This window comes from Mirounga angustirostris, unplaced genomic scaffold (genome assembly GCF_029215605.1).
Source record: "Mirounga angustirostris isolate CCGP_5_RB_7025 unplaced genomic scaffold, mMirAng1.0.hap1 SCAF_6, whole genome shotgun sequence".
In the NCBI taxonomy this organism is placed as follows: Eukaryota; Metazoa; Chordata; class Mammalia; order Carnivora; family Phocidae; genus Mirounga; species Mirounga angustirostris.
This window is the reverse complement of record NW_026991714.1, coordinates 76,286,798-76,300,902: the sequence shown is the minus strand read 5'-3', so window position 1 is coordinate 76,300,902 and position 14,105 is coordinate 76,286,798. Positions and strand designations below refer to the sequence as shown.

Here is a 14,105-nt window from a genome sequence, read left to right as displayed (position 1 = left end):
AAGTATAAAAAACACTGCAGACTAGTAGTCGTTCATTGTGGCAGTATATTTCAACTGGAAGGCCTACATTCTGAAATAAGAATTGGGGGAAATTGGTGGGTGTTGAATATAATTTTTAAAAGCCCCTCCTCACGTTTCTCTCCCACTGTCTGGAAAATCATTTGTGTCAAGTCGTCAAAACCAAAGGAAGAGAAGGTTGCAAAAGAGAATTATTTGTAAATATGTTATAAAATGATCCAGGAGAAAAGGAGGACATAAAGAATTTAATCAAAGAAAGCGATCTGTAAATTTAGTGAAATCAGCATTTCCATTCACTGGGGACAGCAAGTATAATTTGAAGTAAAAGAATGTGGTTCTTCCAGAGTTTGCTGGGGAAAGGTAAAGAAGAAAAGGGAAAAGACTAGTGGAAAAGGAGGAGGTAGAGGGTTGCTGCCAAAGAGGATGGAGGTAGGTCCCAGAGGGGTTAGGATTAGTAGTTAAGAACATTTTAAGATTGAGTTAATTTATTCTCAGTGAAGTGGGGAGATGGGACCTGCTGAGGTAAGTATGTGATCAGGATTTAATGAGCTAAATCATTGTGGATTATGAACATTAGGGCATAGTTGAAGGAAGCATGACTTTATTGGGAATTGAGTTGTTTTGTTTTTATTAACTTCTCCAAGTATTTCTCAGCATCTTGGTAGCAGATAAACAATGGTGGTGCGGAACCAGCATTGAGGATAAGGCTGACTGATACAAGTCTAAGGGGTTCTAAGATTCAACAGAAGACATTGTTAAAATGGGGAGCCATGGTCCATGCCATTTAGGAAGTCAAATATTGCCAAGTGGGGGATAATTAAGTGGGAGTGCAGAAGGGAATTAAAGAATTGAGAGGATACATTGAGGGTAAAGATCACATGTGAATATGGGTCAGGAGGAAGCTATGACTTCTATGGTCACAAAGGCAGAGCACTGAATATAGAAGCTGAGATAAAGTTTTGAGGCTACTGATAAATCAGTGGGCCTCATGTGAATTTAAAGGCAGTGCAATTGTCAGATGAAAGAAAGGTAATCGATGATGGCAGTGCATTCAAATTAGGAACAGTAACCTAGAAGTAGTCTTAATGTTTGAATTAGAATATTTGTAAATAATTTCTAGCCTGAAGCCAGGAAAACTTCCCAGCTTGGTGAAATGTGGGAGATGGTTTCTGCAGGGTGTTACACAGGGACGGGGATTTTCTGGGCATCCACTGCTGCTTGGATCGTATTTAGATGTAGTAGAAGAGTTCTTATAGGTATGTCTGATGAAAGGGTGGTTAATTGGGATGTAGAAAAATGGAATCTCTAGGTAAGCTCTCTGTTTTAGAGCTTTCAAGTACAGGATGAGTAACATAATGCTTGACCTGTTCTGAGCATTTATAAATACAGTATTTGGGTTAGCATATTAATTAGACTATAATATTTTTGAGATTGTAGTTTAATTGTCAAAGGCCACGAAAGATTCGCTACTGAGAATTCTTCTACATATGAAAGTCATATACTGTGACCTTAGTGAAGTTAATGTCTTCTTATTTTTAGTCCTATCATGATACCTTAGTCTTCAAAACTCTTAGTTATTTTGAGAGAAGTATTAGCCGAAATATTTTGTGAAGAGATGATACACTGAAACCTTTAAAAAGAAAAAAACACGAACTGTCAGCTGCCAGGGATTTTTAAGAGCAGCCATCACAGAATGCCAGTTACACTGGGACGAGCTAACGTTTGCCAACACCAGGAAGCCATTGTGACCTACATTATCGATCAAGTGGCTTTCGCAACTAAGGTTTACTGGCGCTGAATCTTAGAGGACTGAAAAGCTGAAGTAAATTGAGATAGGAAGTCAGTAAGAAATACACGGTTAGCGTTGCCTGATTGGCCAAGGAATAGGTAGAAGTGACGGGGAGAGAAGAGCAGCCAGAGAGGGAAACTGGAGGAGAGAAAACTCTGTGCAGCATTGTGCTGTATGCCCAGGGTCAGTGGAAGAGCACGATAGTAGAAGGCCGTCTGATCCTGTAACTTCCAGAATACATCCAGTAAAACCAGAAGAGATACATGTGCACTAACCCTAAGAGGGGAGATGACTTGTGTCCTCTAGAAAAGGGTGTTTCAGGAATTTTAATATAAGTTTATAATAGATTGTATCTAGGGCACCTGGGTGGCTCAGTCGTTAAGCGTCTGCCTTTGGCTCAGGTCATGATTCTGGAGTCCCAGGATCGAGTCCCATATCGGGCTCCCTGCTCGGTGGGAAGCCTGCTTCTCCCTCTCCCACTCCCCCTGCTTGTGTTCCCTCTCTCGCTGTGTCTCTCTGTCAAATAAGTAAATAAAATCTTAAAAAAAAGAGAGATTATATCTAATATATAAAGCTAATTACATTCTTTGGTGTTTCCTATTTCAGTGTATTTTTATGAGCTTTGTATCCATGATTTCCTCTGTCCACACTTAGAGTATGTTAGCTATGACATCTGTAAAAAAAAAACTTAAGTTTAATTATAGTTCACCTCTGGTTTTTCACCCTTAACTTGTTAATGCTATCTCTAACTTTCTAAAATTATTCTTCCAGGGCGCCTGGGTGGCTCAGTTGGTTAAGCGACTGCCTTCGGCTCAGGTCATGATCCTGGAGTCCCGGGATCGAGTCCCGCATCGGGCTCCCTGCTCAGCGGGGGGTCTGCTTCTCCCTCTGATCCTCTTCCCTCTCGTGCTGTCTCTCATTCTCTCTCTCAAATAAATAAATAAAATCTTTAAAATAAATAAATAAATAAAATTATTCTTCCAAAAGAACAACCAATTTTATGACTCTTGCAGAAACTGAACAAAATGTTTCTTTTCTGCTACTTCTTTTTTCTCCATCTCCTCTTTTCCTATTCCAGGCAAAAATAGTAGTTCACTCTTTCCTACCCTACTTCTTAATCTTGTTACAAATACTTTACATGGGGAAAAATGAAATAGCCTGAAAGGATAAAAAAATACTGTGAAACGGTTAAAAAGATGAGTGTACAGTAGAAAGTAAGTTTCCCTCCTACCTGACTCCCCTGCCGACCCACCCCCACCATTTTTCCTCCACCAAGTGATAACTACTTGGAGAGACTCACCGTAAAAACCAAACAAAAGGGGTGCCTGGGTGGCACATTCCTTAAGCGTCTGCTCAGGTCATGATCCCAGGGTCCTGGGTTGGGCTCCCTGCTCGGCGGGAAGCCTGCTTCTCCCTCTCCCACTCCCCATGCTTGTGTTCCCTCTCTCACTGTGTCTCTCTCTGTCAAATAAATAAATAGAATCTTTAAAAATAAAAATAAATAAAAACCAAACAAAAGTTGGTAACTAGAAAATATAATTGTCACTGAGCTGTGAATGATAAAGCAATGCGTGAACATAAGCTGTTTTTAAAGTACAATCATAATTTTGTTTTTCCTGGTAAAACATTTTAGAAACGGGCTCAGTTAAAGGTGTCAAAGCTAAAAACAGTTGAATAACTTCTGGAACACAGTTTGGTGTTGGTATGATGTGTTTTGGGGTCCTTTCTTTTTGTTTGTTTATTAACCATGTTCTGCTCTCCCAAATGAGGAATATTAGTGTTTCAGCAGAACATGAGCTCTGGAATTAGACAGATCAGGGTTTGAACTCTGGAAATGCCAATTCCTAGCTTGTAATCTTGGCAGTTCTTTTGATTTCTTTGACCCTTGGGTTCCTCATCTGAGAAATGAGCATAATAATAGCTACTTCTCAGGATGATTTTAAGGGCTGATTGTAAAAAAAAAGAAAATGAGTTTTGCCCAATAAATATTAATTTCTTTTTCTGTCAGTGTTGTTTTTTTTTTAAGATTTTATTTATTTATTTGAGACAGAATGAGAGAGAGAGAGAGAGCACATGAGAGGGGGGAGGGTCAGAGGGAGAAGCAGGCTCCCTGCCGAGCAGAGAGCCGGATGCCGGACTCGATCCAGGGACTCCAGGATCATGACCTGAGCCGAAGGCAGTTGCCTAACCAACTGAGCCACCCAGGCGCCCTCTGTCAATGTTGTTAATGCAACTTGAAGAAGACATTGTTAAATGGGACTGCTTTTATGGGGAAAAGATTTTAGGTAAATTTTACCACAGCATTTTCTAGGTCTATACTTGTTATTTAGGAAATCCCAGACATAAAAGGTTGTTACTATTTAAAGCAAGAGGCAGTTGTGGCCAGGAGTAAAAAATTTTTTTTTAAAGATTTTACTTATTTATTTGACAGAGAGAGAAACAGCGAGAGAGGGAACATAAGCAGGGGGAGTGGGAGAGGGAGGAGCAGGCTTCCTGCCAAGCAGGGAGCCCGACACGGGGCTCAGTCCCAGGGCCCTGGGATCATTACCTGAGCTGAAGGCAGATGCTTAACGACTGAGCCACCCAGGCGCCCCCTGGAGTAAAATTTTAAGAGCAGGTAGCTAGTGGGGGAAAAATCAGTGTTTCCAACTTGGCACTATTGATATTTGGGGCCAGATAATTGGGGAAGGGCAGGCTATGCTGTGCCTTTAAGAATGTTCAGCAGCATCCTTGTCTCTTTGCCTAGATAACCAGTAGCATCCCATCCCCCCAGGTTGTGACAGCCAAAACTATTCCCAGACCTTGTCGTATGTCCCCAGGGGGCAAAAATCACCCCTGGTTGAAAACCAATGTTTCATCAAAAACTAATGATGTAATGTATGGTGATTAACATAACATAATAAAATAAAATTAAAAAAAAAAAACAGTGTTTTACAGCATAGCCTAAAAAGAACACATGTGGGATGGCTTCACATTTATAGAAGCATAATGAAAAAGAAGAGTAAATTGATGTTATTACAGATACTAAAATAGGATACCTTTCATAGCTGACACGTAAAAGATTTAAAGTCAGCAAAAGAAGATATTTACAAGAAAGATGAAAGAACCTTGGAAAGGCTATTTTATCCATTGCTTCAGTAATTTTACAGGAGATAGCTAAGGAGGAAAACAATGTGGTTCATAGCACTTTTTTAAAAATGCTACGTTATAAGGATATGATTTATCCTGATTTATCCACATTTATCCTAATCCTCCAACCAATCTCTAACTGTAATGCTGTGTGATACGGATTTCATTTAAAGCAGCAGTACCCCCTGACAAGAACAAGATCTTATAGAATCAAAGTATTTTAGGGGGTGCCTAGCTGGCTCAGTTGGTGGAGTATGCACCTCTTGATCTCAGGGTTGTGAGTTCAAGCCCCACGTTGGGCGTAGAGCCTACTTTAAAAATATGTAAAATAAAGGATACAGTATGATTTTTTTTAAGTATTTTAGGAAAATGTAACAACAAAAATTTTGGTCTTTATTTCTAAAAATGCTCACTTAATTGAAATTTGAATGTGTTTTCTGTAGATTTTTGAAGACTCTTTAGTGATCACAAACTCCCATCTTATAATTGGGGACAGTAGGGTCATGTGGGTTAGTGGATGGGCTCTGGAGTTGGGTTGCCTGCATGTGTATGTTGTCTTTTCCATTTGCTAACTTCAACCTAAGGCAAATTATTTCATCTGAGCTAAACTTTTAATTTCCTTTTTTTCAGTGGGGAAAAATTGTACCTACCTCATAAGCTCACTCAGGGGATTCAGTGAGTTAATCCATTTTCCGTATTTTGGCATGATAGTTGGCACGCTCAGCAAGTGTTTATAACCATTTTTTAAAATTTTAATCAAAAGCTTTGTTGCATTGGTAAAGCTCATAGATTTAAAGCTAGTTTGCCCAGCTCTAAAAATATATGTAAGTATATTTCTAATTTAGAGTTATTTTTACTATCTCTGGTTGCCTAGTCCCAGGAATTGGCTTTAACTAAAAAGGACAACATCTCAGAACAATTTGAGATTTGATAGCTATGGGCATCTGATGTCAATAACTGGGTAATTTGAAAGAAGTAAGGCACCTGTTTTCAGAAACTTGTTTTAAGGGAAGAAACTCCCATTTGTCCATTTTTTGATACGCTTAACTCCTCTGTCTTCCATTTTGAGGTTTCCTCTCCACCTGTCATGATAATCCTACCAGGAAAGAGATCGAGTTGGACCCTGGAGTCTCAGTGGAGCAATAGAAGGCCCTATATGTATCTCTTCAGTCATGTACCTTATATTTTCCATTTCCTAGGAGCTGGTTTAAATTGCTGTGATTTCTGTGGAGTTGGACACTCAGATCTACCCGAGGGCTTACACTGGGGAAAGATGAGATCAAGGGGCCTAGAATTTCCCTGGAAAATTCTTCTATGTCTATTCATCACTGTTTAGACTTCACAGATCATCCATCTCTTTTGGAGTGCCAGTACGTAAATATCAAACTGAAGGAAGTTGCTTGTTTTTTCGTTCTAGGCAGAAAAATTAATGAAACAGATTGGTGTGAAAAATGTGAAGCTTTCAGAATATGAAATGAGTATTGCTGCTCATCTAGTAGACCCTCTTAACATGCATGTACGTATCTTTAATCTTATTTAAGATTTTTTTGGTTTAGCACTTAGTGTCAGGGCTCCTGAAGACGACCAGGTTTGATAATTTTCTAAGAGGAATCAAAGGAGTCCGCATAGCTTTGCTCACAGATACGATTTAGTACAGAAAAGGGATACAGGGCAAAATCAGCAAGGAAAGAGGGGCCTGGGATGAAGTCTGGAGGAAATCAGCACAGGCTTCGGAGTGTTCCCCAGTGAAGTCACACTCCTTCAACCACAAGTTGTGAGAACACATGTAAAGTGCTGTCCACCAGGGAATCTCCTTAGTGCCCACGGTTTTAATTGGAGCTAGTCACATAGACCACTTCCTAACATCTCCCCAAATTCTAGACTTTCAGAGGGAAATCGGATCTCCCCACCATAAACCATTTTGTTTGCACAAACAGTTGAGGCACAGTGAGGTGTTCTTACTGGGGAGTGGTGGGAATTCTCCTGAAATCTAAGCTCCCATACTCCAGCCAGGGGCCAGCCCCGCAGGCAGGCCTTTCTTAGGACAACAGTCTGGAGCCTGCTGTTTTAACTTTTCTTGGCATACACCTGTTTAGATAAACTTGTACTTTAATTCACCTTTATGGCATATAAAAAGTCCTGCTTTAAGTTATATGGATATTTGATTTGGAGTTTAAGTGTAGATTTTCATAATAAGGTATGGTAGACAACACAAGTTTCTAAATCCCAGTTTTTCCATTCATGGCCTTGGCAAATTATTTCCTCTTTGACTGTCAGTTCCCTCCTGTATACTCCAGGGACCCTGTATACCTACTCTACCTACTTCAAAAGGATTATTTGAACATCAGATTAGTGTAATTTATAAACTCTAAAATCCCGTGTATTTTATAACAACAAGCGTAAATGAATTTTGTACAACAGATACAAATAAATAGAATGAATGAGATTCCTATCTCTAAATCTGGAAAATGAAAGTCTGTAATGTCTTTTAGTATCTGTGTGCGCAGAGAGATACATGTCCCCAGAAGTAATCCTCCATTTGAATTCGATTTATAAATTTATAGTGAAACTTTCTTGGCCTTACCAGCATTCACTTTTGAGTAAGGCTGTATCAATAGACTCTGTTTTTTGTTATAGCTACAGTGGAAGTAGGTGGTGATTTTTTTCAGATTTGGCTATGGCTTTTCACTTTTTTTTTTCAAGTTGTAGGGAAAGTAAATCACTTGTAAATAATTGCTTCTGACTCACCCCATCTCCAGCCCCTTTACTCTGTCAGGTTAGAGCTAGGTTGATGTTTTTTACTTAGGTCTTTTTCAGTTGGTTTATTCTCCCCTCCACCCCTCACCCCCCAGATTTTTTAAGTTGAGTCAGAAGGCTTTAAAATACACAAGCTGTGTTGGGTGCCTGGGTGGCTCAGATGGTTAAGCGTCTGCCTTCGGCTCAGGTCATGATCCCAGGGTCCTGGGATCGAGTCCCACATCAGGCTCCCTGCTCCTTGGGAGCCTGCTTCTCCCTCTGCCTCTCTCTCTCTCTCTCTCTCTGTCTCTCATGAATAAATAAATAAAATCTTTAAAAAAATAAAATAAAATACAATACACAAGCTGTGTTTATTTTGAAAGTATATATCTCCCATTTGCTACTTATAAAGATAAAAGTTTTGGCACAGTTCTACTTAAGATTAATAAAATTCAAAAGTCCAGTTTTGTGTGACTTTATTTCTAAAATCTATTTCTGTTATATTTGACAGTATCCTGTATGAATTAGGGGCATTCTTGGTATGAGTGACTGGTATGAATTAGGGGCTCTTCCCCATCAGCCAGTGCTAACTTAGCTGTTTGAATTGGTTCTCAATCTTCTTGGCAGAGTATCTCCTCCTCATAAATGGAGTGAATTCAGTTTATTAGATCCCTGTAGAGTTCTGAGTGCTGGGCCTAGTGCTTTTTTTTTTTTTTAATAGTAGATAGTTGACTGTTAAGTTCCTTTTTGTAATTTCATAGTTGTTTAGTAGTTTCATTATTGCTATGAAAAGTCTTTACTCACATTATATGTTAATCTTTTATTTACAGATAATTATCAGATTAGAGTTTGCCATTTTGGGGGGATTTTTTTTACTTCATTGAGTATACATAAATTGTAAAATCCATGTCGACCTTACCTTTCACCAGGTTACTTGGAGTGATATAGCAGGTTTAGATGATGTCATTACGGATCTGAAAGACACGGTCATCTTACCCATCAAAAAGAAGCATTTGTTTGAAAATTCCAGGCTTCTGCAGCCTCCAAAGGGTATGGTACAAGTTTCTATTCGCTAAAGTATTAAAAATGTAGGAAACACTGAAACTTTCTGCCATTATAGAACTGGTATTTTTGAGGGTGGATTTTCAAGAGAAAACTGAGATCAAGTGTGCTGTTTTATAAATAGTAGTTTTAAAATATTTGCTCATTCTTCGGCTTCCCAAATTTCAGTAAAATTTTTTCCCTATAATTACATGGCAAAACAATCCCTTTATTTCAAACTCATTTTTACGACTTCCAAGTAAATAAAAATTTGGGAAATTGAGGTTAAAAAATCCAAAGTCATGATATGGGTTCTTTTGTTTTCAAAGTAAGACTTCTTTTTGTTGTTTCACAATTTAGTGATTTTTTTTCCTCTTAGTAATCGTAATTATTTTGGGATTGCAGTGGTGTTTTAGAGGAAATACTGAAGTACCGATGAACTAGAAATTAAATGCTACTTATTTTTAAGGGGAACTTCTTTATCCCTATTTAGTAATCACTTTGAAAGCCCTGGAACTCAAGAATTGGAAATGCTTATTTAAAAAAAAAGGAAGGGGCGCCTGGGTGGCTCAGTTGGTTAAGCAGCTGCCTTCAGCTCGGGTCATGATCCCAGGGTCCTGGGATCGAGCCCCGCGTCAGGTTCCCTGCTCAGCGGGAAGCCTGCTTCTCTCTCTCCCTCTGACTGCCACTCTGCCTACTTGTGCTCTCTATCTCTCTGTCAAATAAATAAAAACCTTTAAAAAAATAAATAAATAAATAAAAAGGAAAAAGGAAATGTTTATAACTCCATCCTTAAATGTAGTACTTCTATTCTTGTCCATTCAAATATTAATCATGTTTAAATATTAATCATGTTTAAGTGTTGTTCAGGGTGATTCAGATGGAGCCTAGAGGATAATTGGCAGTGAGATGAATAGAGGTGTGTTACCACAGCTTTCAGATACAGACACTACAGCGGAGCTTGATTTACAGCTACTCTTCTTTGTATGCCCAACACTAGACAGGTTTGCTTTTCTGTTGCTAGTCTAGGCTGAAATCAAATTATTAGACACATTTTTTTAAAAAAATAGGATCTGTAGAAATACCAAAATAGCACTATGTATAAGTTATAGTTGCTTATAATCTTACTAATTTTGCAGTTATATCAAAAAGTGCATTAAGTTATATTTCAAAAGTAATTGCAGCCGATATCTGTACATTTTCATGAAATAGACAATTTTCCTTCTGGGAAATAGAGAATGATGACAGTTATCACCAAAAATGACATGTTCTTTTCATTAACTAAAATAACAAAACTGTTATTTATTAGGTATTTCTTTTTATTTTCTAAAACAACAAAGCTGCCTTTTTTCCCCCTAACAAAAAGCATTTAGTTTATTATGTTTTTAAAAATTTCCCCCCAAATAAAATTCAAATGATTTATCTGAGCCCAGATCAGAAGAGTAAAGTAAAAGTTGGGTTATTCAGTTACGTTCTTTACTACCCTCTTCCAGATCATTGGTAGTCTGAACAAGAAAAAACTTTTATAATTTTTCATGTCTCAGTTTCACAAAGTTAGTGAATTTAGAAAAGTGAGTTGTGTTTCACATGCTAGTAGAGAAAGCTCCTTTCCTTATCAGCGAGCTCTTAGCCCAGGTAATTGGGTGACTTCACCACCTGGACTTGGCCCTGATTAGCACAGTGGGTACCAAATTATGATGGGATACTTCAAAGTTATGTGTAAATCTGTTGCTTATTTGAAAGTATTATCCAAAACTAGAGGTGGTTTCTATGAGTATTTCAGATTTTTTTTTTTAGATTTTTTATATTTTTTATTTATTTATTTGAGAGAGAGAGAATGAGAGACAGAGAGCATGAGAGGGAGGAGGGTCAGAGGGAGAAGCAGACTCCCTGCTGAGCAGGGAGCCCGATGGGGGACTCGATCCCGGGACTCCAGGATCATGACCTGAGCTGAAGGCAGTCGCTTAACCAACTGAGCCACCCAGGCGCCCAGTATTTCAAATTTTTGTAAGTTACACAAGTGTCTCTTGATTATGTAATCTCAAGTTACACTGTTTAAGGCTTTTTGGCCCTGCTTTTTTGGAAAGTTTTTTATCAGGAACAAAAGTTTGAAAAACCATTGACTTACTTTTTGACCCTGAACATAAATTGGATATTAGTGTACAGAAGCAGAGCATAAAATCAGTTTCATACCGTAGCTTGTTCCATTTTTGAACTGGAAATAGGTTACCTAGGCTAGAGTCATTGCTTTATTGCCAATTTTATGTTATCCCTAGACAGTTCATTGCTATCTAAGCCAAAAGTCATCACTGCCTCAGAGGATAATTTGAGAATGACTTATAATATACAAGCACATGAAATCATACAATCACATAAAGGTATAAAGTTGCAGCTGTCAGGCCAATAAGTGGTTACAAGAACATGCCATAAAATATTAATGGTTGTATTAAAAAAGTAACCCTTCGTTATTCCAAAATTTACAATTAAAATTCCATCTGAATGCTATATAGTTCTTTCTATAAACTCTAACTTCAGTTATCATTATTTTGGCACAAAAGTTTTATGTTTGTGAATTTCACCATGTTCCATGTTCAATGCATCATGAAATTGTTAAGTAACTTAGAAAAAATATATTTTGAAAAGTCATTTTTCTGGGACTGTAAAAGCCTCCTTCCCCCCCACCCCACTTCTTTGAGTACTTTGTATTTAAATAGATTTAGTTTTTACAGATACTAATTTTTCCACCTTTTAGACAAATTTTTTATTAAAGCTTGAAAATCAGTAAACTAGCTCAAAAAAGAAAAAAGTTGGTTACTAGTAAGGTATTTGTCACTCGGATTATTTCAGATTTAGATCTTTTGTCCCAATTCTCCTTTTCTTCCTCATCCTAAATCTTTTGTGTGCAGTATTTATGAAGTAAAGCCTTACCAAAACTGATGAAATACTGTATGGTGACATAACATAACATAACATATAAATAAATAAAAGTTCTCATTTAAAACATTAAAACAAAAAAAAGAGGGGTTTGAGTTTATCCTCTACAAAGCACGAAGTAATAGGCACAGTTTTTTGTTTTGTTGAAATTGGTTCTAAAAGTATCGGACTGAGCTCAGAAAAACTATTTAAAAGGTTGCAAAACTATAATTGAAGCCGAATGCCTCACATTCATTTGCAGGACCATTCATGTATCACTCTTCATAAACATGAACAAAGGATACAGAAGAGGTGCCACTTTTAAAAACCGCTAGACTCATTAATAACATGCCAGATGAAACAACATGAATCTTGGTGAAACAACATACATACAGAAATGGGGATAAAGCGGTTGAATGGATAATTATAAAGCTAACACATAACTACCACCCAGGTCAGGAAGTGACCAGTGACTGCCCCCACCTGCTCCCTCATCTGTCACATCTCTGTCCTCCAGCAGATTATGAAATCCCAAAGCTTTCATTGCATGTTAAATCTTCAGACATTAGTTAGGAAAAAAAAAAACTGCTTAATAACCCTAATTATAATCCTTGAAGAGCAGTAATAGGAAAAACTTAATCCTGCAGAAGTGCCAAAACTGAACTATTAGGAATAAAATATTCCAAGTGATAAATGGATACTGTGAAACAAAGAGGACATTCTACGAATACTTGCCAAGGTTATAAAGTGACGGTGTAGCTGCAAAATCAACAAGATATGAGGACTTTTGCATCAATAGATTGTTCAAAAAAACCCTAAGATTCAAGTAATATGTATATAAAAGTTTGTTCATAGATCTGCATTCCATATCAAATTATATGATCAAAATACAAATGTAATAATAATTCCAAGTTTCTGCAGTCATCCCATATGTTTTCAGTTTGATTTGAATTAAATGACATTAGACAACTATTCTGTATTCACATGTTGCCATCCAAAAGAAAAGTGTCAGTAGAGGGTTCAAAGTATAACTGACTTAACTAAATTTTTTACACGTAAATGAACTTAATTAAAACTTGCAAAGGGCTGCATGGAAATACTAACATGTTCTGGCAAAACTTACTGGTTTAAATTTTAAAATAGCTTCAGAAAAGTTTAGTTTAAGATGATTAAACTTGGCTTAGTTGAATCTTAAAGAATTTTTAAGACCAGAAAAATCTGTGTGTGCCAGAAGAAAAGTTTGAACATTATTTTGAAGAGCTTGATGTGAAAAAATTTGTTAGTTTTATGGAATCAAGCTCAAGTTTCTCATTAAAAAAAAAAAGAAAATTTGGGCAGGGTGGGACTTTAGTACAAAATATTTATTTTTCTTATATTTTGTATTTTATTTTTATTATATAATAAGAATATTTTGGAAATCTCCAAAGCCTCTTCATTTTACCCCAGCATGCCATCTGTAAAGACTGTTTTTTTAAGTGCAATTACATAAGAAAAGTAGAGAAGCTCTGAATTAAGCAGATGTTTAAGTCTGTAGATTACAATTTTTGTCAGACCTATGGTCGGGATTTTAGTATTAACTTACGAAAATGTTTCCTCATTTTAGTTGAAAAACAGTTGGTGATGATTCCCAAAATGCTTAAGACCTCGACCAGTTTCTCATATTAAAAGCATTACCTTAAATTGTATTAAGCAGTAAACTGCTGTCAGTGGAGACTTTAGGTTAATAATACAGTTTTATTCCTTGGAAATTAAAACAGGAGTGACTGGCGGCTTTTGCTCCTTTTAAGAGGAGATCTTTATCTGGGTGGGAAAAGTCTCATGCCCTTTTGGCCAAAACTTAAGTTTGCCAAGTAACAGTGAAAGAGTGTTGGCTGCAGTCAGTTCTGAAGAAGTTCTCGGTTTTCTCTGGGCTACTGGTGATGCGCTGTTGTGCTTTATTAGCTTGTGAAGGTGGGCGGTGTTAGACCATTTTGTCAGCTGTTGGTCAAGAGGCGGGAGTGTGATTGTCTTCTTTCCATGAAGGGAGGAAACACAAGCGTGCTATGATTATAACCCCAAATATGTGTCATCACTGACACTGAACTTCGAGAAAGTGGCGCCTTCCTTTTCTACTATTCAAAAAAGATTATCAATAACAAGTGAATGCTGGGGAAAATTTTAGTGTAGGCAGCATTAATATTATGTTGGTTATCACATAAGCTAAAGCAAATACCCCGTTCTCTTAAAGGAAATGATAAAATAACATGTTTATTTCCAGGTGTGCTTCTCTATGGGCCTCCAGGCTGTGGTAAAACATTGATTGCCAAGGCTACCGCCAAAGAAGCAGGCTGTCGATTTATTAACCTTCAGCCTTCAACGCTGACCGATAAGTGGTATGGAGAATCTCAGAAACTGGCGGCTGCTGTCTTCTCCCTTGCCATAAAGCTGCAGCCGTCCATCATTTTTATAGATGAAATAGGTATGCAACCTTTCTATATGA

The 14,105-nt window shown here is 37.5% G+C and overlaps 1 protein-coding gene across 4 annotated transcripts in view; it reads left to right on the top strand.

Moving 5' to 3' along the window:
* Positions 1–14,105, top strand: part of ATAD1 (ATPase family AAA domain containing 1) — a 54,957-nt gene that overhangs the window by 10,442 nt on the left and 30,410 nt on the right. For 2 of the 4 annotated variants that reach the window (XM_045877732.3, XM_045877731.3), the window contains exons 3-5: positions 6,354–6,452; positions 8,602–8,722; positions 13,884–14,084. In XM_045877732.3, the coding sequence (XP_045733688.1) occupies positions 6,354–6,452; positions 8,602–8,722; positions 13,884–14,084 (421 nt within the window). The remainder of the gene's footprint in view (positions 1–6,353; positions 6,453–8,601; positions 8,723–13,883; positions 14,085–14,105) is intronic. The other 2 variants (XM_064594567.1, XM_064594568.1) reach the window with 2 other exon arrangements.